The sequence below is a fragment of the Salmo trutta genome, chromosome 8 (assembly GCF_901001165.1).
Source record: "Salmo trutta chromosome 8, fSalTru1.1, whole genome shotgun sequence".
In the NCBI taxonomy this organism is placed as follows: domain Eukaryota; kingdom Metazoa; phylum Chordata; class Actinopteri; order Salmoniformes; family Salmonidae; genus Salmo; species Salmo trutta.
The window spans coordinates 10,989,769-11,016,552 of record NC_042964.1 but is presented as its reverse complement, the minus strand read 5'-3'; the positions used below and the strand labels follow the sequence as shown (position 1 = coordinate 11,016,552).

General features: G+C 42.6%; 2 protein-coding genes across 3 annotated transcripts in view; one reads left to right on the top strand and one right to left on the bottom strand.

Moving 5' to 3' along the window:
* Positions 1 to 1,235, bottom strand: part of LOC115198169 (serine/threonine-protein phosphatase PP1-beta catalytic subunit) — a 39,315-nt gene extending 38,080 nt beyond the window's left edge. The window contains exon 1 of one of the 2 annotated variants that reach the window (XM_029759920.1): positions 1,096 to 1,235. In XM_029759920.1, the coding sequence (XP_029615780.1) occupies positions 1,096 to 1,228 (133 nt within the window). In that variant the 5' untranslated portion in view covers positions 1,229 to 1,235. The remainder of the gene's footprint in view (positions 1 to 1,095) is intronic. The other variant, XM_029759919.1, reaches the window with a different exon arrangement.
* Positions 1,236 to 6,758: 5,523 nt separating this feature from the next.
* On the top strand, positions 6,759 to 25,072 carry rela (v-rel avian reticuloendotheliosis viral oncogene homolog A). Its single transcript, XM_029759911.1, has 11 exons — positions 6,759 to 6,941; positions 9,560 to 9,595; positions 20,400 to 20,536; positions 21,068 to 21,213; positions 21,435 to 21,526; positions 22,007 to 22,141; positions 22,367 to 22,471; positions 22,927 to 23,142; positions 23,265 to 23,339; positions 23,442 to 23,516; positions 23,702 to 25,072. The coding sequence occupies exons 1-11, from the start codon at positions 6,935 to 6,937 to the stop codon at positions 24,451 to 24,453; spliced, it is 1,776 nt and encodes a 591-aa protein (XP_029615771.1). The 5' UTR covers positions 6,759 to 6,934; the 3' UTR covers positions 24,454 to 25,072.
* The last annotated feature ends 1,712 nt before the right edge of the window (positions 25,073 to 26,784 follow it).

The window sequence follows — 26,784 nt, the reverse complement described above, 5'->3', positions numbered from 1 at the left end:
CTAGTCACTTTATCCCTACCTACATTATATGTACATACTGTATGTACCTCAACTACCTCATGCCCCTGCACATTGACTTGGTACTGGTACCCCGTGTATATAGCCAAGTTATCGTTATTCATTTTGTATTTATTCCTTGTGTTATTATTTTTCTATTTATTCCTAGTGTTATAATTGTTCTATATTTTTCTACTATTTAAAAAAAAAAATCTCTGCATAGTTGTGAAGGCCTGTAAGTAAGCATTTCACCAGGGCCGGTTCCAGGTGTTAGCAACATAAACGGTCGCTTAGGGCCCCAGGCCGCTAGGGGGCTCCGACCCCCCAAAAAACCTGCCTTTTTCGCTGACAGCCACTCAATTAGCTATGTCAGCTAACCATTTTTTGATTGGTAGTTAGCTCGCTAGACTATCTAAACTTGAAGTAATCGTGGCCGAATACCGACCGGGCACAAAGGGCACATGCCCAGTGGCCCTGACCTGTTTTGCAGTAAGGTGGGGGGCCCTCCAAACAAAACTTGCTTAGGGTCCCCAAAAGGCTATAGCTGGCACTGCATTTCACTGTTAGTCTACACCTGTTGTTTATAAAGCATGTGACAAATACATTTTATACGAGTTACCTTGGACTTCAAGTCATTGCGATAACTCTAGTTAGTAACTTCCTATAAACCGAAAAGAGACAATTGTGCTAACAGCAACGTTTTTTCAAACTGCATGCAGAGACATAACAATGGTATCCACGAGTTCATCTAACTCTGGGGAAGTAGATAAAGGTTTTCATTTCCAAAATATTGAAGTATCCTTTCACTACGGTTAAACCTATACGCTTAAACTCCGGAGGCGTATTCATTACGCCGATTCTGTTGCAAAACGTTTCTTAAACGAAAGCAAACGGAACGAAACGGGGAAGGATCTTCCTGAATTTGTCCAATAGAAACACTCGTTTTAGCAACTGTTTGGCTAGCGATTTACACCCCGGTCTCCTCTTCCCTCGAACCAGGGCCTCCACTGCAAGGACAGTGTTTTATACCGCAACGCAATGTCCAGCCCCCTGATTTGAAATGTGATTTAAAAAATATAAATGCTATGATACACTCACCCTCTAATAGTCGGGCGATCAGCGAGTCGACGTCCAATTCCCCCTCCGCCATTTCTGTAGTGGGTGGTGCTCTCAAACAGCACTCTCTCTCTCCACTGCTTACTGCTGCCACAGTCCCTGGCAGGCACCGCATGAACACCGCCGCCGACTCACAGCCAGCGGAATGCGCGTTCCTGGGTCTCTCCGCCCGAAGGTGTTTTGTACTGGGAAAACACTGTAGACCTATACTATAGGCCTATAATGCCACAAGTTCAATGGTAACAACACAGCTAAGAACATGTAGGACTAATCATAATAGGTGTATGCTAGTGTCTGTGTGTTATAGATCAATAACAAGTATGCAGAAATAGCCTACTTAACCTATTGAATGAAATCCAATAAAGCATAATGCATAATGATGATTAGCCATGGCCATATTTCAGTAAAGGGAATTCCAATTTGAAATTTCTTAATTCATTGTGTAACGCTTATAATGTTTTAGGATTTTTTTTCACATATAAAACATCTCAGTAGTCTATTTGTAAATCACTTCAACATGGGTGAATTTAATTGATTGAAATTACTGTAAATCTTATAAACTGGCTTGTTTTTATTACTCCTGCAATGGGATTCTTGATTCTCTTGGAGTTGAGAACTGAAAGTCTCGCGTAATTGGTCAGATGCTCGATTAACGGTGCCATTATGTTTATGTGGTCTGTCCACGAGAGATTTTGGAGACTCGAGAGGGCGATGGGTCAACTGTCGATTCCAAATTTGGCTTTTGGTGCCTCCCTCTGGCCACATGGCGCGCTGCATGATCCAAAAGCCGGAATAGTGCACCAGTATAAATGTATACACTGTGGCACTGGTGACTTTATCCTTTACCTCTATCCAAGACAGTATAGGTTACCAATCTGTGTTATATATACTGAATAAAAGAAACATGCAACAATTTCAACGATTTTACTGAGTTACAGTTCATATAAGGACATAGTCCATTGAAATACATTCATCAGGCCCTAATCTATGGATTTCACATGACTGGGCAGGGGCACAGTCACTGGGGGGCCAGCGCCAGTCAATCAAAATTAGTTTTCCCCCACAAAAGGGCTTTATTACAGACCGAAATATCCCTCAGTTTCATCAGCTGTCTGGGTGCTGGTGTAACTGATGTGAAATGGCTAGTCAGTTAGCGGTGGTGCGCGCTAATAGCGTTTCAATCGGGTGACGTCACTCGCTCTGAGACCTGAAGTAGTTGTTCCCCTTGCTCTGAAAGGGCGGTGGCTTTTGTGGCACGATGGGTAACGATGATTCGTGGGCATCAGTTGTTGATGTGTGCATAGGGTCCCTGGTTCAAGCCCAGGTTGGGGCGAGGAGAAGGACGGATGCTACAGTGAGGGAAAAAAGTATTTGATCCCCTGCTGATTTTGTACGTTTGCCCACTGACAAAGAAATGATCAGTCTATCATTTTAATGGTAGGTTTGTTTGAACAGTGAGAGACAGAATAACAACAAAAAAATCCAGAAAAACGCATGTCAAAAATGTTATAAATTGATTTGCATTTTAATGAGGGAAATAAGTATTTGACCCCCTCTCAATCAGAAAGATTTCTGGCTCCCAGGTGTCTTTTATACAGGTAACGAGCTGAGATTAGGAGCACACTCTTAAAGGGAGTGCTCCTAATCTCAGTTTGTTACCTGTATAAAAGACACCTGTCCACAGAAGCAGTCAATCAATCAGATTCCAAACTCTCCACCATGGCCAAGACCAAAGAGCTCTCCAAGGATGTCAGGGACAAGACTGTAGACCTACACAATGCTGGAATGGGCTACAAGACCATCGCCAAGCAGCTTGGTGAGAAGGTGACAACAGTTGGTGCGATTATTCGCAAATGGAAGAAACACAAAAGAACGGTCAATCTCCCTCGGCCTGGGGCTCCATGCAAGATCTCACCTCGTGGAGTTGCAATGATCATGAGAACGGTGAGGAATCAGCCCAGAACTACACGGGAGGATCTTGTCAATGATCTCAAGGCAGCTGGGACCATAGTCACCAAGAAAACAATTGGTAACACACTATGCCGTGAAGGACTGAAATCTTGCAGCGCCCGCAAGGTCCCCCTGCTCAAGAAACCACATATACATTCCTGTCTGGAGTTTGCCAATGAACATCTGAGTGATTCAGAGGACAACTGGGTGAAAGTGTTGTGGTCAGATGAGACCAAAATGGAGCTCTTTGGCATCAACTCAACTCGCCGTGTTTGGAGGAGGAATGCTGCCTATGACCCCAAGAACACCATCCCCACCGTCAAACATGGAGGTGGAAACATTATGCTTTGGGGGTGTTTTTCTGCTAAGGGGACAGGACAACTTCACCGCATCAAAGGGACGATGGACGGGGCCATGTATCGTCAAATCTTGGGTGAGAACCTCCTTCCCTCAGCCGGGGCATTGAAAATGGGTCGTGGATGGGTATTCCAGCATGACAATGACCCAAAACACACAGCCAAGTCAACAAAGGAGTGGCTCAAGAAGAAGCACATTAAGGTCCTGGAGTGGCCTAGCCAGTCTCCAGACCATAATCCCATAGAAAATCTGTGGAGGGAGCTGAAGGTTCGAGTTGCTAAACGTCAGCCTCGAAACCTTAATGACTTGGAGAAGATCTGCAATGAGGAGTGGGACAAAATCCCTCCTGAGATGTGTGCAAACCTGGTGGCCAACTACAAGAAACGTCTGACCTCTGTGATTGCCAACAAGGGTTTTGCCACCAAGTGCTAAGTCATGTTTTGCAGAGGGGTCAAATACTTATTTCCCTCATTAAAATGCAAATCATTTTATAACATTTTTGACATGCGTTTTTCTGGATTTTTTTGTTGTTATTCTGTCTCTCACTGTTCAAATAAACCTACCATTAAAATGATAGACTGATCATTTCTTTGTCAGTGGGCAAACGTACAAAATCAGCAGGGGATCAAATACTTTTTTCCCTCACTGTATACTGTTACACTGGTCTCAGATGATCCCGCAGGTAAAGAAACCGGATGTGGTGGACCTGGGCTGGCGTGGTTACATCTGGTCTGAGGTTGTGAGGCCGGTTGGACATACTGCCAAATTCTTTAAAACAACGCTATGGTAGAGAAATGAACATTCAATTCTCTGGCAACAGCTCTGGTGGACATTCCTGCAGTCAGCATGCCAATTGCACTCTCCCTCAAAATTGACACATCTGTGGTATTGTGTTGTGTGCCAAAACAGCACATTTAAGAGTGGCCTTTTATTGTTCCCATCACCTGTGTAATGATCATGCTGTTTAATCAGCTTCTTGATATCCCACACCTGTCAGGTGGATGGATTGTCTTGGCAAAGGAGAAATGCTCACTTACAGGGATGTAAACAAATTTGAGCACAAAATTTGAGAAAAATAAACTTTTTGTGCATATGGAACATTTCTGTGATCTTTTATTTCACCTCATGAAACATGGAACCAACACTTTACATGTTGCATTGATAGTTTTGTTCAGTATATATAGCCTACATGTACAACAAACTAAATAGAGTTTATAGGGAATTGGCCTTTTTATGGGCAAATTGTTTAAGGAACAAAATAATGAAACCACATGCTGGTAGTGGCCTCCAATGGGGCATGCACTGATTGAATCAACGTTGTTTCCACATCATTTCAATGAAATGATGTTGAACCAACAGAGAACAGACATTGAATGGACACCCGTACCCCTGTGGGCAAGTTGTGTAGCTTATAACAGGGATTCCCAAAATGTTTCACTCAGGCCCCCCTTCCAGCATTGTCTATTTCTATGGGCACAAGCACTGTTCATGACACAAACTGTTCACACCCTTCTTGTTGGCGGAGAGACATTTTTGCAGGTTTAAAGCTTATTTCCTGCAATTCTACACATTTTGCCATGGGGTGCAGAAAAATATTGCAGTTTTAAAGTTTATTTCTTGCAATTCTATACATTTTGCCATGTCTACAAAATCTATTGGCAAAACAACTTAGCTAAAAATGTTAGCTGACATAGGCTAGTTGATCTGTACATTTCTGACAAGTTATAAATAACTCTCTAAGGTATGCAATGACTGACAGGGCAAGAGGAAAACTGGTGATACACTACCCAATAAAAAAAATGCACCTTGTGCATTCTATTATTACAACTTTCGAGAGTAAGTTGAAAGCCGGACTGAGTTCCTTAAAAAATATATACAGTACCAGTCAAAAGTTGGACACACCTACACATTCAAGTGTTGTAGAACATTGTAGAATAATAGTAAAGACATCAAAACTATGAAATAACACATATGGAATCTTGGTCAAGTAGCCCTTACACAGCCTGGAGGTGTGTTGGGTCATTGTCTTGTTGAAGAACAAATGATAGTCCTACTAAATGCAAACCAGATGGAATGGCGTATCGCTGCAGAATGCTGTGGTAGCCATGCTGGTTAAGTGTGCCTTGAATTCTAAATAAATCACAGACAGTGTCACCAGCAAAGCACCCCCACACCATCACACATTCTCCTCCATGTTTCATGGTGGGAACCACACATGTGGAGATCATCTGTTCACCTACTCTGCATCTCACAAAGACACTGCAATTGGAACCAAAAATCTAAAATTTGGACTCATCAGACCAAAGGACAGTTTTCCACCGGTCTAATGTCCATTGCTTGTGTTTCTTGGCCCAAGACAGTCTCTTATTCTTATTGGTGTCCTTTAGTAATGGCTTCTTTTCAGCAATTCGACCATAAAGGCCTGATTCAATGCAGTCTCCTCTGAACAGTTGATGTTGAGATGTGTCTGCAGCAGAGGTAATTCTGGGTCTTCCTTTCCCGTGGCTGTCCTCATGAAAGCCAGTTTCATCATAGTGCTTGATGGCGTTTGCGATTTCACTTGAAGAAACTTTCAAAGACTGACCTTCATGTCTTTGCTTATTTGAGCTGTTCTTGCCATAATATAGACTTGGTCTTTTACTAAATAGGGCTATCTTCTGTATACCACCCCTACCTTGTCACAACACAACTGATCGGCTCAAACTCATTAAGAAGGAAAGAAATTCCACAAATTAACTTTTAACAAGGCACACCTGTTAATTGAAATGCATTCCAGGTGACTACCTCATGAAGCTGGTTGAGAGAATGCCAAGCGTGTGCAAAGCTTTCATCAAGGCAAAGGGTGGCTACTTTGATGAATCTCAAATATATTTTTATTTGTTTAACACTTTTTTGGTTACTACATGATTCCATATGTGTTATTTAATAGTTTTGATGTCTTCACTATTATTCTACAATGTAGAAAATAGGGAAAATAAAGAAAGTCCCTGGAATGAGTAGGTGTGTCCAAACTTTTGACTGGTACTGTATATATTTGTGCATCCACTTGGGATGCACCTCACAGTTTGGGAACCACTGGACTTTACAAGATAGGCTACCAAACCATTGTATTTTACCATGTTGAAATATTTATTCTCCATCGACTCAGTTTGAACATAACAGAATAGAAATACTGTAGATATGCCTACTTTATTGTAACATTTGCGCAACATAGTGGCTACAAAGACGCAGTTAAATTGCACCCAATCTCACAGTCGGCCCTTGTGACTGTTTTTAACTTTAAATGTGTTATGACTGCAACGAAACCAATATTCATTTTCTGTTCCTTTACGTCATTTGGGTATTTCCGCCCCATTTTAGGTGGTGGTGGCAAGTTGCATTGGAGACTTCAAGGCGGAGGTGGCTAAAGAGCGATCTGTCACGACAAGTTTACAAATTGACCTGTTTTCAAAGGACAAACACCCTAGGGGAAAGGCTATTCCAATAACCAACGTGGAAGAAGTAGAAGTCGGAAATGGATGGTAAGTTTGTTTACAAACTGATCCTCAAAGTTAATGCATTTTCGAGTCTCGTGTGAAGCTTAGCAACTTGTTTGCGCACAAGGGGGAAGCCCCGATACCATTGGTTTTGTGCTACCGCAGGAGGAGTCAATACAACATAATGGAGATCACTGTCCGCGACTTGCCAGCACTGTAGCCTACTAGGAAGTTGGACATGGTTTGAGATAGGCCCACATCTATTATAGATGTATTATTTTACATCATATCTAGTAGAACGTGATCCTTCGTGACATTGAAGCTGAATAGGCTATCAGTAGCCTATGCACATTATGGATGCCTTTTTATCCCAGCGCTAGGGTAGTGCGACAGTCAAGAGGCCTAGGCTACGCGATTCTCCGATATATTTGACTTTAGCCGCAGTGAAATATTTCACTTGTATGACCAATTATACAACTTTGTTGACGCTTAGCCTAATTATTAAGGGGACAATGTCCCCGAAATGACGTCATGGTGTTTACACAACATTGCATATGCCTATTTGATAGATGTAGCTGTATGTTTAATGCCTACATGTTTACAATGTATGACATTTAGGAAATCGTCATACGTCGTCACAGCGAGGTTTTGCGCTGATAGGTTAATAACAGGTTAATAAAACAGGTTTTTAAGCAACGCAATAACAATGTGACAACGTTACATTGCACCTAATAGGCTTGAAGGTCGAACGTCAACAAGCTGGATACTTTGTTCCCAAATCAGTGCTACAACACACATGCGGTAGGCGCGTCTCACACACATTTGCACCTCACAAAAAGCAAACGTTCTTGTAATATGTCACGTGTGGGACAGTCGGTGATGGCACATTGAAATAATAAAGGCACTGGGTTTGTCAATTGCGTGCCAGGGCGTTACTTTCGCTTTGAAGATGGCCTTAGTCTGGTAACTGTGGGCTTCTGCATGGCTTGCTGTTTGGGGCTTTAGGATGGGTTTCTGTATAAGCGCGTTGTGACATCTGCTGATGTAAAAAGGGCTTTATAAATACATTTGATGAGCGCCCACTTTCACTAATGAATTAACCTCTTGTCAATATAGCCTAAGTTGTACATGTATTCGTTCCTGCTGCATTATTTACATTGATTTAAAAACGAGTCTGAAAATCGAGTAATATACTGTTTTATCAGGAGTTGAACATCATTGTCAAAGTTAACTATACAATCATCAAAGCTACAACATAAGGGAGGCTTTGAAAACTTTCTAAAAATGCTAATGTCATGTAATAACACTCAACTCAACCCATGCTCAAACACCATGTGTAATCAATCTCGTCCACCCAGTTGATGCAAAATCGATCATTGACTATCAAGGAAGAAACACAGTTTCCAGTCTTTTTTCCATGAACTAGAAAACGTCTTTATTGTAGATGTGTTCTATAAACCAACTGCTCTATTGAACTATTTCAGACACAATAGAAGTGATGTCAGGTGGTAAAAATAAAGGTCATCTGACTATCTTTATTTTCCCTGTGTTTACTTTTCTTTATTGATCCGCAGTTCACTCAGACATTATGAGCAATTATACCTTGCCTGCTATTGTGTTTTTAGAGGAACCTCCTTTGTTTTCAATGCATTTAGCTTTGCATTCCAGCTATTTGGGGAAGCAGGTAGCCTAGTGGTTAGAGCATTGGGCCAGTTTGCTGGATTGAATCCCGAGCTGACAAGGTAAAAATCTGTCGTTATTCCCCTGAACAAGGCAGTTAACCCACTGTTCCTAGGCCGTCATTGTAAATAAGAATTTGTTCTTAACTGACTTGCCTAGTTAAATAAAGGTTAAATAAAAAAAAATATATATATATATTAAAGGGGGAGTTCACCCCAAAACACTCCTAGGCCATTTATAACACTTGCCTAGCCATTTGTCATCGCCCCAGACAGTTTGTAGGTCCATTGCTTGAGTATTTAGATTTCTGTATATTTATATAAAAATGCTTCTTTTAAGATTAAGGTTATAATTAAAATCACATTTTAAGAAGAGAAATTGTGGTGATAGGCAGGTTTTATGACTTTGTGGCTGGGGTAACTAGTGACGACCCGACTAGCGGCACGCATTAATCTACTTCCTTGATTTCAATGCGAAAATAGGGGGTACAATTCTCTTATAAGCTACATCTAAATCAGGGTTTCCCAAACTCTGTCCTCAGGACCCCAAGGGGTGCACGTTTTGGTTTTTGAAGGGTCCAGGGCACTCAAACTCAACTCTGGACTTCGAAGCCAGTTCCACTGCATTTTTTCATTGTTCCCCTCTAATCAGGGACTGATTTAGACCTGGGACACCAGGTGGGAGCAATTAATTATCAGGTAGAACAGAAAACCATCAAGCTCCAGACCTCATAGGGTAGGAGTTGAGGGTGAACTTCCCCCTTTAACATCTACTTTTAGCTAACACTCTTCTGCTTATGGAGAAGGAGCTGAATTTGTACCGCGAACTGTTGCGATCTCCAACATTAGCAGTTCTTGTCTGCCTTTTCTCATCTGAGAATAGTTGAGGGGAATTATGGGTTGTGGATTTTGGTTGATAGTTGTTTCTTACTGACTTATTTGTTCTAGTAAATGTTTTTGTGTCAATTTCTCCCATCTCCATAGGAATGTATGGATGGGGACAGCCCCCTTTGAACCAAGGTAAGGAGAGTTATATCACGCTGTGGACCTGTTTTCTGTTTGTCTCCTCTGTTCACTTTATGGCTTCTCCCTTGTCATGACTGTATTCACTTGAAGCATCAGCTTTATTTTGAAACACATACTGATATACACTGCTCTTTCCATGACATAGACTGACCAGGTGAAAGCTACAGTACTCGTCAAAAGTTTGGACATACCTACTCATTCAAGGGGGTTTTCTTTATACACATATGGAATCATGTAGTAAACAAATAAGTGTTAAACAAATAAAAATATATTTTATATTTGAGATTCTTCAAAGTAGCCACCCTTTGCCTTGATGACAGCTGTGCACACTCTTGGTATTCTCTCAACCAGATTCACCTGGAATGCTTTTCAGTCTAGAAGGAGTTCCCACATATGCAGAGTATATCTATACATTTAATATCAAGTTCACATTGAAAACGTAATGTTGGCTAAATTGTTTTGATTGTAAATCAAGAAAGTAATTCAAAACAGAATTGGAGGAAGACGTGAGAATGACAAATATATTCAAATTGTTTGAAATCAGTGCACAAGGCACGCAAGCAGGAAAATTAAATTGTTTATACAATGGAGCATTCAAAGACTGACACTTGATCAAAATGTAATTAGAGAATTCAGATAAGGGGTTTTGTGCTCAGAGTGAATTAAGAATGCCATCAGAATGCCCAGCCTGTAAGGAGCAGAGGACGGGCTGACTGAGGGACACTCGAGCATAGGTGTGGAATTCAAAGACAGAGACCCAGCCGGGCACAGGTGTGGAGATCATGAACAAAGACCCAGCCGGGCACCAGTGTGGAGATCATGAACAAAGACCCAGCCGGGCACCGGTGTCGGCCACGGACAGAGGCCCAGCCGGGCACAGGTGTGGAGATCATGAACAGAGGCCCAGCCGGGCACCGGTGTCAGCCACAGACAGAGGCCCAGCCGGGCACAGGTGTGGAGATCATGAACAGAGGCCCAGCCGGGCACCGGTGTCAGCCACGGGTGTCGAGGGCACGGACAGAGGCCCAGCCGGGCACAGGTGTGGAGATCATGAACAGAGGCCCAGACGGGCACAGGTGTGGAGATCATGAACAGAGGCCCAGCAGGGCACAGGTGTCAAGTCCACGGACAGAGTACCAGCTGGTGGTGGAGTAGTACATACAGGAGCGGAGGACTGATGCGGATAGATGTGTGGACTGGATGGTGGGGCGGGACCTCCAGGTACACCTTCAAAGTAATCTGATTAGCAGCATGTTTTTTTTTTTTTTTGCGTCACTGTTCATCGATGCCACTAAATACCCAGCATACCACAGAGCATTTTCAACAACCTACTTGAAGGTCTGCTTTCTTTAAAGGTTGAACTGCATCTCGTGTTGACCCAACAAGTGTGCCTTGTTACTGGGATGCCAAATGTATCCAGAGATATACAGTAGCCCCGGTGTACTCTTTTTCAGAACTATGTCTTCTGAAAGGGCAAGCATCCTTACTGTCAAAAATAAAATCAAACCCAATTTTACAAATCATATATACAGAATACAGCGGGGTGTAAACAGTGCAATGAAATGCTTACTTGCAAGCTACCTCTCAACATAGCCCTTATGTCATACAGCATGATATTTGTGTGTCTGTAACTTTCTCACTCATCATTATTCAGAATTCATCAGGACTATCCGCAATCCTGGTATCATCCACATTAATGTAGAAGTGTTTAGAAACATATTCTATTCTTATTTACAATAAGTGACTCCAAAATGACAATACATTAAAAAACAGTTATTTCTATTGGGCACAAAATCATCTGAAACACAACCAAAACAAAGAGCAAATGCGTCCAACAGTTTGTATAGTCACAAGCTTGATGTAATCATTGTGTGCTATGAATATGGGACCAAATACTAAACTTTGACTACTTTAATAAACATAAGTTAATTTGTCCCAATACTTTTGGTTCCTCTTAAATGGGGGGGACTATGTACAAATTAAAGCTGACAGTCTGCACTTTGTATCATTTCAAACCCAAAGTGCTGGAGTACAGAGCCAAAAGAACCAAATATTTTACTATCCCTATACTTTTGGAGCTCACTGTATATTTAGTTTGTATTCCAACTCTTTGCTTCTATCGAGATAGCCTGTTGATCATGACTCTCACTTCATTACATCACACATAAGAGTTATTGGATGAAGGCGTCTTCTGTACGGGTGAGTTTTGTTTAGAGCCCAGACTCTAAACAAAAGGTTAAAATTATACACACCTTTATAGGGTTAATGTTACCTTACCACACGGCCATATCTCCATGTTACAGCGCGTGTTTTCAGAGTCTGTGCTAAAAATCTATCTGTGTCTCCTAACACCTATGTGTAAACAGAAGAAGGGTGCCGCAACATGTTGTCCCAAAACAATATGCTTGGCTGCAACTGTGTTAAAACAGTGTACACTAAGTGTGTATTTTGCATGTGAAATTATTTTGCTGTGTTTTATGTTTCTAAACCCGTACCGGAATTGAGAATCGATTCACGATCAGAAGGTGTATTTGGCTGTTTTGACTGTCAGAGTCAATTCACACTAAAAATAACATTTATGGTCCTTGGACTAAGGAGTAATATTAACCCGAACAGGAGTGGAGGACAGGGGACTGGCTGATGCAGCTGTAGACTGGATTCTGGTAGAGGGGGTGGGAGTAGGACGAAAGGGGCCAACAAGAGGCAGGGCTGTCTCCACCACTGGAACTGTCAGGTCCTGAAATTCCACAAGCTCTACAAAGCCCTCATCATCCTCCTCTTGGACATCAGGATCACCTGTCTCCAGTTCCTCAATGGCAGCCTTGTAATCCTGCAGCACCAAACCAGTTTGATCGAAGAGGTACTCCAAACCTATCAGCTCCCCTAAAGAAAAAAAACGACATAAATATATGAGAATACACCGGATTGAGTATGGAATAATTCTATAATAACATTTCACAAAGAGAAATGTGTTGCTGTTTGTATTAAATATAAAAGCTGCATTAGATTATTAATTAATTGCATTATATTGCCATTACCAGTCAAGATGATGGCGCCGGTGGGTAGGGCTGCCGTTTTATCGGCCCTCAACCAATCATGCTATTTTGTTGTTGTTTTTTTTCGCGTTGTTTGTAACTTGTTTTGTACATAACGTTGCTGCTACCTTCTCCTATGACCGAAAAGAGCTTCTAAACATCAGAACTGGGATCGCTCACCTCAAACTGGACGAAGAGTTTTTCTTCAATGAGTTTGACGCAAGGGATATACTGTTGACACCTGACCAGGCCCGATCCCCGTGATTCGCTGGAGAAGGAAACGTATATTTAGAGGCAAAAGATCAAGGTGCCTTGTGAGGACCAGGCGACGAGTGGCTAATCTGCCCTTGCCCTCTTCTGCTAGTTAACGTTCAATCGCTAGAAAATAAATGGGACGAACTGAAAGCACGTATATGCTACCAACGGGACATTAAAAACTGCAATATTTTATGTTTCACCGAGTCGTGGCTGAACGACAACATTAAGAACATAGAGCTGGCGGGTTATACACTCTATCGGCAAGACAGAACAGCAACCTCTGGTAAGACACGGGGCGTGGGCCTATGCATTTATGTAAACAACAGTTGGTGGACTATATCTAAGGAAGTCTCAAAGTTTTACTCGCTTGAGGTGGAGTATAGACCTCACTATTTACCCAGAGATTTCATCTGTTTTTTTTCGTAGATGTCTATATACCACCACAGAGTGAGGTTGGAACTAAAACCGCACTAAATGAGCTGTATTCCGCGATAAGCAGACAGGAAGACCACTTCTACTCCACACACAGAGACGTGTACAAAGCTCTCCCTTGCCCTCCATTTGGCAAATCTGACCATAACTCTATCCTCCTGATTCCTGCTTACAAGCAAAAATTCAAGCAGGAAGCACCAGTGACTCGGTCTATAAAAAAGAGGTCAGATGAAGCAGATGCTAAACTACAGGACTGTTTTGCTATCACAGACTGGAATATGTTCCGGGATTCTTCCGATGGCATTGAGGAGTACACCACATCAGTCACTGGCTTTATCAATAAGTGGACGTCGTCCCCACAGTGACTGTACTTACATACCCCAACCAGAAGCCATGGATTACAGGCAACATTCGCACTGAGCTAAAGGGTAGAGCTGCCGCTTTCAAGGAGCGGGACTCTAACCCGGAAGCTTATAAGAAATCCCGCTATGCCCTCCAACGGACCATCAAACAGGCAAAGCGTCAATACAGGACTAAGGTCGAATTGTACTACACCGAATTGTACTACACCAATTGTACTACACTGACGCTCGTCAGATGTGGCAGGGCTTGCAAACTATTACAGACTACAAAGGGAAGCACAGCCGAGAGCTGCCTAGTGACACGAGCCTACCAGACGAGCTAAATAACTTCTATGTTCGCTTCGAGGCAAGTAACACTGAGACATGCATGAGAGCGTCAACTGTTCCGGATGACTGTGTGATCACGCTCTCTGCAGCCAATGTGAGTAAGACCTTTAACTTCTATGGGCTACATGGGACGCTAGCGTCCCACCTGCGGGACACAGCCAGTGAAATATCAGGACGGCAAATTCAAAAACAACAAAATGTCATAATTCAACTTTCTCAAACATACAACAATTTTACACCATTTTAAAGATACACTTCTCCTTGATGTAACCACATTGTCCGATTTCAAAAAGGCTTTACAGCGAAAGCAAAACATTAGATTATGTTAGGAGAGTACATAGACAAAAATAATCACACAGCCATTTTTCAAGCAAGGACATGTGTCAATAAAACCCAAAACACAGCTAAATGAAGCACTAACCTTTGACGATCTTCATCAGATGACACTCCTAGGACATTATGTTACACAATACATGTATGTTTTGTTCGATAAAGTTCATATTTATATCCAAAAACAGCATTTTACATTGCGCGTGATGTTCAGAAAATGTATTCCCACCAAAACCCTCCGGTGAATGTGCACATCAATTTACAAAAATACTTATCATAAACGTTGACAAAATATTTAACAATTATTGAAAGAATTATAGATAGACTACTCCTGGATGCAACCGCTTTGTCAGATTTTAAAATAGCTTTACGGAGAAAGCACATTTTTCAATATTCTGAGTACATAGCTCAGCCATCACAGCAAGCTCTACAGACACCCGCCAAGTTCAGGGCATCCTAAACTCAGAATTAGTATTAGAAATATTCTCTTACCTTTGCTGATCTTCGTCAGAATGCACTCCCAGGACTGCTACTTCCACAAGAAATGTTGTTTTTGTTCGAAATAATACATATTTATGTCCAAATACCTCCGTTTTGTTCGTGCGTTCAGAGCACTATCCAAAGGCATAACACGCGAGCGCGGTACCAGAGACGAAAAGTCAAAATGTTCCATTACCCTACTTAGAAGCATGTCAAACGCTGTTTAAAATCAATCTTTATGGTATTTTTAACGTAAAATTGCGATAATATTCCAACCGGACAATAGCGTATTCATTCAAGGAGAAAAAGAAGGAACGGCGTGCCTGCGCATATCCAATCCCTTTGTCCACAGGCAGTCCACTCAGTAACTGAGCTCCTATTATCTCCCCAGTAACAGGAGAAGGCTGAAACAACTTTCTGAAGGCTTCTGACAGCCAATGGAAGCCTTAGGAAGTGCAACGTAACCCCACAGATACTGTAGTTTTGAAAGGGACTAGAAAGAAGAACTACAATTCTTAGACCCTCCACTTCCTGGTTGACTTTTTCTCAGGTTTTTGCCTGCCGTATGAGTTCTGTTATACTCACAGACACCATTCAAACCGTTTTAGAAACTTCAGAGTGTTTTCTATCCAAATCTACTAATAATATGCATATTCTAGTTTCTGGGCCAGAGTAGTAACCTGTTTAAATTGGGTACATTTTTCATCCGGCCGTGAAAATACTGTCCCCTAGCCCAGACAGGTTAAACAGGTCAACATTCACAAGGCCGCTGGGCCAGACCGATTACCAGGACGTGTACTCCGAGCATGCGCTGACCAAATGGCAAGTGTCTTCACTTACATTTTCAACCTCTCCCTGTCTGAGTCTGTAATACCACCATAGTACCTGTGCCCAAGAACACTAAGGTAACCTGCCTAAATGAGTACCAACCCGTAGCACTAACATCTGTAGCAATGAAATGCTTTGAAAGGCTGGTCATGGCTCACATCAACACCATTATTCCAGAAACCCTAGACCCACTCCAATTTGCCTACCGCACCAACAGATCCACAGATGATGCAATCTCTATTGCACTCCACACTGCCCTTTCCCACCTGGATTAAAGGAACACCTATGTGAGAATGCTATTCATTGACTACAGCTCAGCGTTCAACACCATAGTGCCCTCAAAACTCATCACTAAGCTGAGGACCCTGGGACTAAACAGCTCCCTCTGCAACTGGATCCTAGACTTCCTGACGGGCTGCCCCCAGGTGGTAAGGGTAGGTAACAACACATCCGCCACGCTGATCCTCAACACGGCGGCCCGTCAGGGGTGCGTGCTCAATCGCCTCCTCCTGTACTCCCTGTTCACTCATGACTGCACGGCCAGGCTCAACTCCAACACCATCATTAAATTTGCAGATGACACAACAGTGGTAGGCCTGATCACCGACAATGATGAGACAGCCTATAGGGAGGAGGTCAGAGACCTGACCATGTGGTGCAAGGACAACCACCTCTACCTCAACGTGATCAAGACAAAGGAGTTGATTGTGGACTACAGGAAAAAGAGGACCGAGCACACCCCCATTCTCATCGATGGAGCTACAGTGGAGCAGGTTGAGAGCTTCAAGTTCCTTGGCGTCCACATCAACAACAAACTAACATGGTCCAAGCACACCAAGACAGTTGTGAAGAGGGCACGACAAAACTTATTCCCCCTCAGGAGACTGAAAAGATTTGGCATGGGTCCTCAGATCTTCAAAAGATTTTACAGCTGCACCATCGAGAGCATCCTGATGGGTTGCATCACTGCCTGGTATGGCAACTGCTCGGCCTCCGACCGCAAGGCACTAGAGAGGGTAGTGCGTATGACCCAGTACATCACTGGGGCCAAGCTTCCTGCCATCCAGGACCTCTAAACCAGGCGGTGTCAGAGGAAGGCCCTAAAAATCGTCAAAGACTCCAGCCACCCTAGTCATAGACTGTTCTCTCTGCTATCACACGGAAAGCGGTACCGGAGTGCCAAGTCTAGGTCCAAGAGGCTTCTAAACAGCTTCTACCCCCAAGCCATAAGACTCCTGAACAGCTAATCAAATGGATACCCAGACTATTTGCACCCCCCACGCTGGTACTACTCTCTGTTATTATCTATGCATAGCCACTTTAACAACCCTACCTGCATGTACATAATTATCTCAATTACCTCGACACCGGTGCCCCTGCACATTGACTCTGTACCGGTACCCCCTGTATATAGCCCCACTATTGTTATTTACTGCTGCTCTTAAATTATTTGTTTTTCTTATTTTTACTTTTTTTAAAAACTTTTTCTTTTAGGTATTTTCTTAAACTGCATCGTTGGTTAAGGGCTTGTAAGTAAGCATTTCACTCTAAGGTCTACACCTGTTGTATTCAGTGCATGTGACAAATAACATTTGATTTGACCAGTGTATTTGCGTGGAACAGTGTAAGGAACAATTTGTTCCAACTGATGACCTTCACTCTAGCAACCTATGTTGTCATCTCTAGCTACTTGCTAAAGCACAATTCTACCACAAACAGATACACCAGCATAAGCAAGTGCATAGGATATCATTCGTGCCTTTTAATTCATAATTAACATGATGACACTAGCCTATTTGATATCAAGACAGTGTTTGCCCTATAGCCATGTCTAGTCCAATTTGCAAAATGAATTAAAAGAGAAAAGGAGTGGTTTGCTGATGCTGAGTTGAGTGACAAAACACTAGCTATAAAAATCTCACTTTGTTTAGATAGCTAGCTATGGTAATAAGAAAATAATAACTCCAGATAAGTATGTAAATAACATTAGTGGGGTTAAGACTATTTTGATGGTCAGAGTCATCGGACATTAAGCTAGCTACGTTACGTCGATAAACTGTGTTAGTGTCAAAACACCAGTTTACTAACGAGTTAGATAGCGTTAATGTAGTTAGACTGTAAATCTTGTTAACCGTGCTAACGGTTTAACCAGCTAGATATTTTTACCAGCTAGATATTCCAATTGATGATGATGATCAATGAAAACAGCAGACAACAAAAAGTCGTAGCTAACATTACTTAAGATAACTCGAACATTAATTAAGATAACTCGAACATTACTTAAGATAACTCGAACATTACTTAAGATAACTCGAACATTACTTAAGATAACTCGAACATTACTTAAGATAACTCGAACATTACTTAAGATAACTCGAACATTACTTAAGATAACTCGAACATTACTTAAGATAACTCGAACATTAATTAAGATAACTCGAACATTAATTAAGATAACTCGAACATTACTTAAGATAACTCGAACAAAAAATATATTTTTCCATGGTCCTCTTCTAGCGTTTGAAGGTCCTGTCATAGCTCTATCCTCATTGGTCAATTCTTGGTTACTTCTTGGTTGCACTGGCGTCTCGGATTGGTTGGGGAGTGCAATTCTTAGTTACTTCTTGGTTGCAGACGGCAATATGATTGGTTGTCGCAACCAGAAATTGTAAGGGGGTGCCATTTAGTAGTGGTTTCTTTGCAGCATTCGACCATGAAGGCTTGATTCACGCAGTCTCTTCTGAGCAGTTGATGTTGTGATGTGTCTGTTACTTGAACTCTGTGAATTATTTATTGGGCTGCAATTTCTGAGGCTGGTAACTCTAATGAACTTATCCTCTGCAGCAGAGGTAACTCTGGGTCTTCCTTTCTTGTGGTGGTTCTCATGAGAACCAGTTTCATCATAGCGCTTGATGGTTTTTGCGACTGCACTTGAAGAAACTTTTAAAGTTCTTGACATTTTCCGGATTGACTGACCTTCATGCCTTAAAGTAATGATGAACTGTTGTTTCTATTTGCTTATTTGAGCTGCTCTTGCCATAATATAGACTTGGTCTTTTACCAAATAGGGCTATCTTCTGTATACCACCCCTGCCTTGTCACAACACAACTGATTGGCTTAAACGCATTAAGAAGGAAAGAAATTCCACAAATGAACTTTTAACAAGGCACACCTGTTAATTGAAATGCATTCCAGGTGACTACCTCATGAAGCTGGTTGAGAGAATGCCAAGCGTGTGCAAATCTGTCAAGGTGACTACTTTGAAGAATCTCAAATATAAAATATATTTTGATTTGTTTAACACTTTTTTGGTTACTACATGATTCTATATGTTATTTCATAGTTTTGATGTCTTCACTATTATTTTACAATGTAGAAAATAGTAAAAATAAATAAACTCTGGAATGAGTAGGTGTGTCCAAACTTTTGAATGGTACTGTATGATTCCCTTATTGATGTCACCTGTTAAATCCACCAGTAGATGAAACCACTGGGTAAATCACTGGGGAAGTCAAGGCAGAAATGTTTTTGTTTCATCACATAACCGGAGAGCAACAGTAACATGACCTACAGCATGGTCAAGTAAGTTCATGTTTCCGACATTTTCGGACGACTATACAACTACTGATTTAGAACCACGGAGTTACCGCAAGTTGCAAAGAAAACAGGAGCTGCCTCCACTATTCCAGCACCTTTTCATCATCATAAAATCAGTTATGCTTAGTCTAATACAGTGGTAACTATAAGATACCAAAAACAATTTAGTCCAATCAACGTAAGCTAAATATGATGTGGCTGTCCATGGTTCTGATTTCTGTGTGTGTGTGTGTGTGTGTGTGTGTGTGTGTTCGTGCAAGTAGAAAAAACATGTTGACTCACCCTCGCCATCCTCCAATCTTTTCATGTTGACGAAAAGGTATATGACTCTGTGATACAGTACACGTCACGCTTACATTTTTTGTTGTCGTAGGCTACCTTGCTAAAATGTTTGCTCGCTAGCCTAACTTCCTTTGATGGGCAACGTTAGCTAGTTAACATTAGCCTTCTACATCTAGGTAAATATTGAACTTCCATCCTCTCAGGCCAGGGGCACAATGTATGAATTTATGGTTGGATCAGAATTGCCGTTATAATCATTGGCCAATACGGAGAATTAAGTAAAACCACATGTCCAAATCCCTATCTATCAGGTATGAAGGTAGACCCAGATGCAGACAACGTCGAATTAACAATGGTTTAATAATCCAACAGGAGCAGGCAATAGATTCACAGTTGAGCTCACTCAGTTTAGCTCAACGCTGAGTGGCTATTATTTAATACTTTTTTATTAATCAAGGGAGGCCAAATGCTCGCTAGCTTCCCTTATATTCAATGCTACGGGCGGCAACAATGTCATACTCTCTTTTTGACCAGACAGCATCAGATAGATGGCCTACACGTACAGAGACAGAGGGGTGCTGTTTTGCCCGCTCGGATGCTTTCTCCGGCGAGACCCATTCAGCCTCTTGCGAATTGAAGGAAAATTATGAAACACAGAGACAAAAGCCTGACTTCCCTTGGCATCCATGTATACACTGAAATCAACTTCAATCAGTGTACAGAAAGGGGAGGAGACAGGTTAAATAAGGATTTTAAGCCTTCAGACAATTGAGACATTGATTGTGTATGTGTGCCAATCAGTTACATTGAGATAGAGATCCCATTGGAATGAAGGTCACAGTGTATTTCTCTCTCTCTCTCTGCAGGGAATTCTTTCATAGAGATCATTGAGCAGCCCAAGCCGAGAGGCATGAGGTTCAGGTACAAGTGTGAGGGGCGCTCAGCGGGCAGCATCCCGGGAGAGAAGAGCAACGATACCACCAAGACACACCCCGCCATCAAGGTTAGGGCACCTTTAAATTACACATAATTGGCACACTGAGCTAACAATGTATTAAGGGGCCATGCTTTATTTGCACTGTAGCTTATTGAGACGTTCAGAGACCTTCAAAACCATGACTACGTTCACCATATATTCTAATATACTGTATTTGATGGATAAATGATTATACAATGTGTTACGCAAATTAGCCATTTTGTCTAGTTATAACCATAGCTGTCTGTTTTACTACTACATAACAGGGGTTTTGTCTATAGCTTTTGTTGAAATTGACTTTTTTTTAGCAGGTTTAGGATACCTTACACAGCAGGTTAGGTTAATTCATGTTAATTCATGTGTCAGGTTAAGGTTAGGAAAAGGGTTAGGGTTAGCTAAAATGTAAAAAAAATATATAATTTTTTATGTCAAATTTGACAGAAGCTGTATCCCATCTAGACATGACCCACCTTGCTTTATGACATAGGAAAGGAAGTGGTGGAGATTTTGTGGCGAGTGATGACACACATCCTGCTAAACTGGTTTGCTCCCATGCAGGTGCACAACTACAATGGTCCCCTGCGTGTCCGTGTCTCCTTGGTGACCAAGAACCCGCCTCACAAGCCCCACCCTCACGAGCTGGTGGGGAAAGACTGCAAACATGGCTACTATGAGGCAGACCTGCAGGAGAGACGAGTACACAGGTTAGACTGTGTGTGAGTGTGATAGAAGACATATACTTGGATGACCAAAAGATTACCAGTTAATCATTTATATGACCATTTAGGTCAGGAAAAGTTGTTTCACATAGTCTTGATTTTTTTAAAGACGAGAACCAGAGTGTGGTTGAATGAAGCACCCTCTTGTGGTCGATCTCTATCTCACTTTCACACACGTTCACTCTGACTCCTCTCACTGATCTCAGTTTTCAGAACCTGGGCATTCAGTGTGTGAAGAAAAAGGATGTGAACGAAGCAGTTTCCTGTAGACTGCAGACCCAAAACAACCCCTTCAACAGTGAGTACAGACAGACACACACACACACACACACACACACACAGTCGGTCCATTGTCATAACATTGACAGTTATGCACATATTGACTCATCCAATCTCATTTTCATGTTTTGTTTACCTTGGTTTAATCCAATAATGTTGTGTGAATAATAATGTATTTGTCCTCTGTGACCATGACACGATACAGTCAATGCTAGGGCTGGGAATTGCCAGAGACCTCATCTTATCACGATACTTATATGCCGATACGATATGTATTGTGATTCTCACGATTCTATATATATTGCGTTTGATACTGCGAGTTTATTGCAATTTGATGTTACAAACATATTGCTCACTGTATGTTTGCTGTAGTATGAGAAAAATATTATTGCGATATGTAACTATCGATTTTGTTTTATCACTTGTCAATGCCAGATAGCCAATCCCAGATGCCACACCCTTTGGCTTTGTGACTGACTGTGTTGTGTTTTGGCGGTAGTTCCCGAGGCGAAGGTGTGGGAGGAGGAGTTTGACCTGAATGCAGTGAGGCTTTGTTTCCAGGCCTCGATCACTCTACCTACCGGTGAACTCCACCCTCTGGAGCCCGTGGTGTCTCAGCCCATCTACGACAACAGTGAGTCTGCTACACACACACACTCACACACGAGATACAATCTTTAGATACACACACTCACCAAACACTCACCGAGTACACACTGGCTCCCTCATCTGTAACTGTTCTGTCCGGGCTGTTCCTGTTCCACTGTTTACTCTGTCAGTTTCACTCATTTATAAACATGAGCTAGACAGGTGCTGTGGCCCTTTAACGCTCCTTCACTCCTGTCTCTCTCTCTCACAGGAGCACCCAACACAGCAGAATTGAAGATCTGTCGAGTGAACAGAAACTCTGGGAGCTGCAGAGGAGGGGACGAGATCTTCCTACTCTGTGACAAAGTGCAAAAAGGTTTGTCTGACACAAACACTCCAATTGTTGTTGGTGTTATTGAGTTGAGCCTGTTAGTTATTTTTACCTGCATTCAACGGCTTTGTTCTCCTGTTAGTGTGTGGACTCTTTTGAAGTTCCTCTTTGCCGGACACCCATTTGAAATCATGGTGTATAAGCCCACTGGTAACCACTTACTTAATTGACATCCATTTGAAATCATAGTGTATAAGCCCACTGGTAGCCACTTAACTGACACCCATTTGATAGTATTGTGTATAAGCCCACTTAATTGTTCAAACTTAGAACGAAGGGACTATTATCTCCTCTGTATTACATGAAACTGTGGGCTACCAATTATGTTGTTACAAAATGTTACCAGGTCAGCTGGACTGGCCCTGAATGAATTCTCCCAGCCAGAAACTCACCTCCTCCTTCCCATCCCCGCTTCCACCTCTTCTTTGTTCCCTCCACAGAGGACATCGAGGTACGGTTCTTCCAGGACTCGTGGGAGGGGAAGGGCACCTTCTCCCAGGCGGACGTCCACAGGCAGGTGGCCATCGTGTTCCGTACCCCGCCCTTCTACGACACCAACCTGACTGAGCCAATCAGAGTGAAGATGCAGCTCCGCAGGCCCTCGGACCGCGAGGTCAGCGAGCCAATGGACTTCCAATTCCTGCCCTCCGACCCAGGTCTCTTCCCTTTTCGTTACTATGACGACCCGTTTGGTTTCTTTTGGCGACACTCCTGTAGGCTGTGAAGTTGTCATGCAAAGCCTTTCACCCAAACTAAGTCTTATTTTTTCACTATACAGATGAATATAGACTGATAGAGAAGCGAAAACGGACAGAGGGAATGTTCCAGAATCTGAAGCTGGGGTCCATATCAGGTAGGTGTCTATAATGATCCATGTCACTCACTGAACTAGACAGCTGTGTCATCTGATGGTTTTGGGGGAGTTAATGTGTGATGGTTTATGTTTGAATTCCAGTGGCCATGCCAGCAGAGAGGCCTTTCAACACTGCCAGAAGAACAGTCGCCGCCAAGCCAGTAGCTAGCCAGCCTGGTAAATCATCCTACTTATTTAGCTGTTTCTTCTTCATACAGTTAAGGGTGTTCTGTATGTAACATTAGTGGCCAGAAGTTAACATAGATAACATAGGGTCCCTAAACAGTTATGTTTCTAAGTTCATTTGTAAATTCAACAGCATTGGGTAGGGGACAGTGGTATTGACTGTTTGTCTCTTGCAGTGAACCCAGTGGCGCCCCCTCATGCCACCTCTGTGAAGCCCCAGCCGTACTACGACAGCCCCCAGCCTGGCCAGCTGTTCCAAACCCAGCCCAAAGCAGAGCCCTCCTCCTCCACTCCAGCAGAGACCTGGAAGTTCCTCAACAGCCTGACCTTGGACTCCCAACACAAAGCCACCCCCGTGGCCCGATTCACCACCAACCCCCAGGGATCTGCAGCCACCTCACAGGCCTTCCCCACCGTCAACCTGTCGGACCTCCACGGCTTTAGCTTCTCCACCTTCATTAGTCCCCAGGAGCCAGTGAACGCAGCCGCTACCCCAGAGCCCACCTCTACCTTCGGGGTCCAGGATTCCCAGTTCAGGGTGGATGGCCCCATGGTGGATGAGGAGCTACCCGAGTTCCCCAGCTTCTCTGAGGTCCACCAGTCAGGGACACTAGATAGCATAAACATCGACGAATTCCAGGCTATGCTGGTCCAGAGTGGTCTGGCTGGAGAGGGGCCAGGGAACAGTAGGGTGTCGGTCTCTCAGGCACCCTGCCACTTACCTGCCACCAACCCTGTGGTCAACAACAGCTGTGGCGGCAGCACCTGGATGAACTACCCCAACAGCATCGTGAACCTGCTCCAGAGTGAGGGCATGGTCAACAGTTCTCCTGGCAACTCCAGCCAGCCGGCCGTCCTCGACGACCTGGACGTCTTCAGCTCCATAGACGAAGACCGTCTCATGTCCATCCTGAACAGTGGCAACTAGGCCGGTTTCGTGTCCGGACATCAGACTTAGAGACCTCTGTGATTTTACAGATATTTTTACTGCAATACTACTTTTCTGTCCCCTTGCCTTTTGAGACCCAGCTCCCTTTCAACCAAACTTCCCTTGTACTTGTTATTCTAATGGACTACAAAGAAAATACATTTGAAGGCTGGCGAATTGAGAATCAGATGATGGTGCCGTTTGCTCTCTTCTCTATGTGGATTGTGGACATGTTAATTAGGACAGCTGCAGAACCCTGCCTGTACTCGAACAGAGTGAATATATGAGAGAGGGCTACAGGGATCCCCTGGTAACTGCCAGTTTGTGGGCAATCATGAGATGCAAGGATTTGTCACTTTTTGTCAACCCCTAAAGATACACCTCCACTGGGTTGTGTATAAACCCAGGCTTGTATCTAGTCTCCAAAGGCAGTGGTATTCACTCCTGGTCCCTAAGAACTTCACGGTTTGAAATGTGTCTTCTTGAATCATTGTCAATGTATGGACTGGATAGTCCAGGGCCCGGTTTCCCGATAGCAATGGAACTTAGGCTGACGAGTGTTTTTAACACTGCATCTTTCCTACAACGCCCGAAGATGTAACATACAGAGTACACAAAACATTAAGGACACCTGCTCTTTCCATTACATAGCCCAGGGATATTCAACTCTTACCCTACGAGGTCCAGAGCCTGCTGGTTTTCCTGTTAATAATTTCACACACCTGGTGTCCCAGGTCTAAATATCTCCCTGGTTAAAAAAAATGCAGTGGCACTGGCTTTGAGGTCCAGAGTTGACCAGGTGAAAGCTATGATCCCTTATTGAGGTCACTTGTTAAATCTACTTCAATCAGTGTATGAAAGGGAGGGGACAGGTTAAAGAAGGATTTTTAAGCCTTGTGACATGGATTGTGTATGTGTGTCAATCAGAAGGTGAATGGACAAGATTTCAGTGCCTTTGAACGGGGTATGGTAGTAGGTGCCAGACGCACCGGTTTGTGTCAAGAACTGCAACGCGGCTAGGTTTTTCACGCAACAGTTTCCCGTTTGTATCAGTCCATGCCCCGACTAATTTTCACTCGACAACCACTTTCTGTATCAAGGCCTTTTGGGATGACACGTGGTTGTTCTCCAAATAAGAAACAAAATGATTGCTCTGTCATCATCTACTATATTGTGCTTGTTTGTGTGCTATATGTTTTGTTGGACTCGAAGAATGTCAGAAGATTCCGATTTTAACCAGAAATCGGGTCATAATATTAACTTTGGCTTTCACAGCTTGTCATTGAGAACTTTAAAATTTGTATGTAAAAGGGAAAATATTTCTCAAAAAGGGAAACATTTTTGCAAGCACAAAATAAGTTCCCAGTTTAGCTACGCAATCTAACAACCAATGAAAATCCTTAAAATTGTTGGTCATCTATTTTGTGTGTCAAACTCATTCCACGGAGGGCCAAGTGGCTGTGGGTTTTCACTCCTCCCATGTACTTGATGAATTAAGGTCACTAATTAGTAAGGAACTCCCCTCACCGGGTTGTCGGTCTTAATTGAAAGAAGAAAAAAAAAAACTGCAGACACTTGGCCCTCTGCGGAATGACTGACATATTTGTAGATGAGCGAGGCTGATGTCTATGCATTACAACCATTCAACATTTTAATTGGAATAGTTTACTACTAGCCTATACTGTAGGAAGTGTAATATCACCGTACTATAAAGCAAGACAAGAATACATTGAAATGACAATGTGCTTAGGCTTTAGTACACGTGTCAAATTCATTCTACGGAGGGCCGAGGGTCTGCGGGTTTTCGCTCCTCCCTTGTACTTGATTGATGAATTAAGGTTACTGATTAGTAAGGCACTGCACTCACCTGGTTGTCTAGGGCTTAATTTAAAGGAAAAGCCAGCAGCCCTCAATGGAATGAGTTTGACACCCCTGCCTTAGGTGATGATATGCGCGATATAGTACTCACCTTGGTGACATATCTAAAATGTTATGTACAGTTTTACCATGTTAACATCTAAGTATAACTTGTCACTGTAATTTTCAATATTCAATACATCTTTGGAACAGGAAGGATATTGTTTATAGATGTCAGAAATGTAGCAGATGCACTGATACGCTTAGTAAAAAAGATTTGTTGAGTCGGTATCTTAAATATCATTTCTGCCCGTCAATTATGCTCATTCACAGTGTAGTTTGCTTTTAGGCCAGTGTAATACCATTACATTTTGCGGTATGGTATATGAACTTCGGCTGCAGGTGATTTTACATCAAATAAAACATGTTTAAACCATAACTTTGTACTTAAGTCAATGCTGCCTCACTGAAAAG

Bases quoted from the DNA above. Each gene is read 5' to 3' on its own strand.
- rela (XM_029759911.1), top strand. The intron at 9,596-20,399 runs GTAAGGAGAGTT...CTCTCTCTGCAG, and splicing joins ACAGCCCCCTTTGAACCAAG to GGAATTCTTTCATAGAGATC. The intron at 21,214-21,434 runs GTTAGACTGTGT...CACTGATCTCAG, and splicing joins CAGGAGAGACGAGTACACAG to TTTTCAGAACCTGGGCATTC.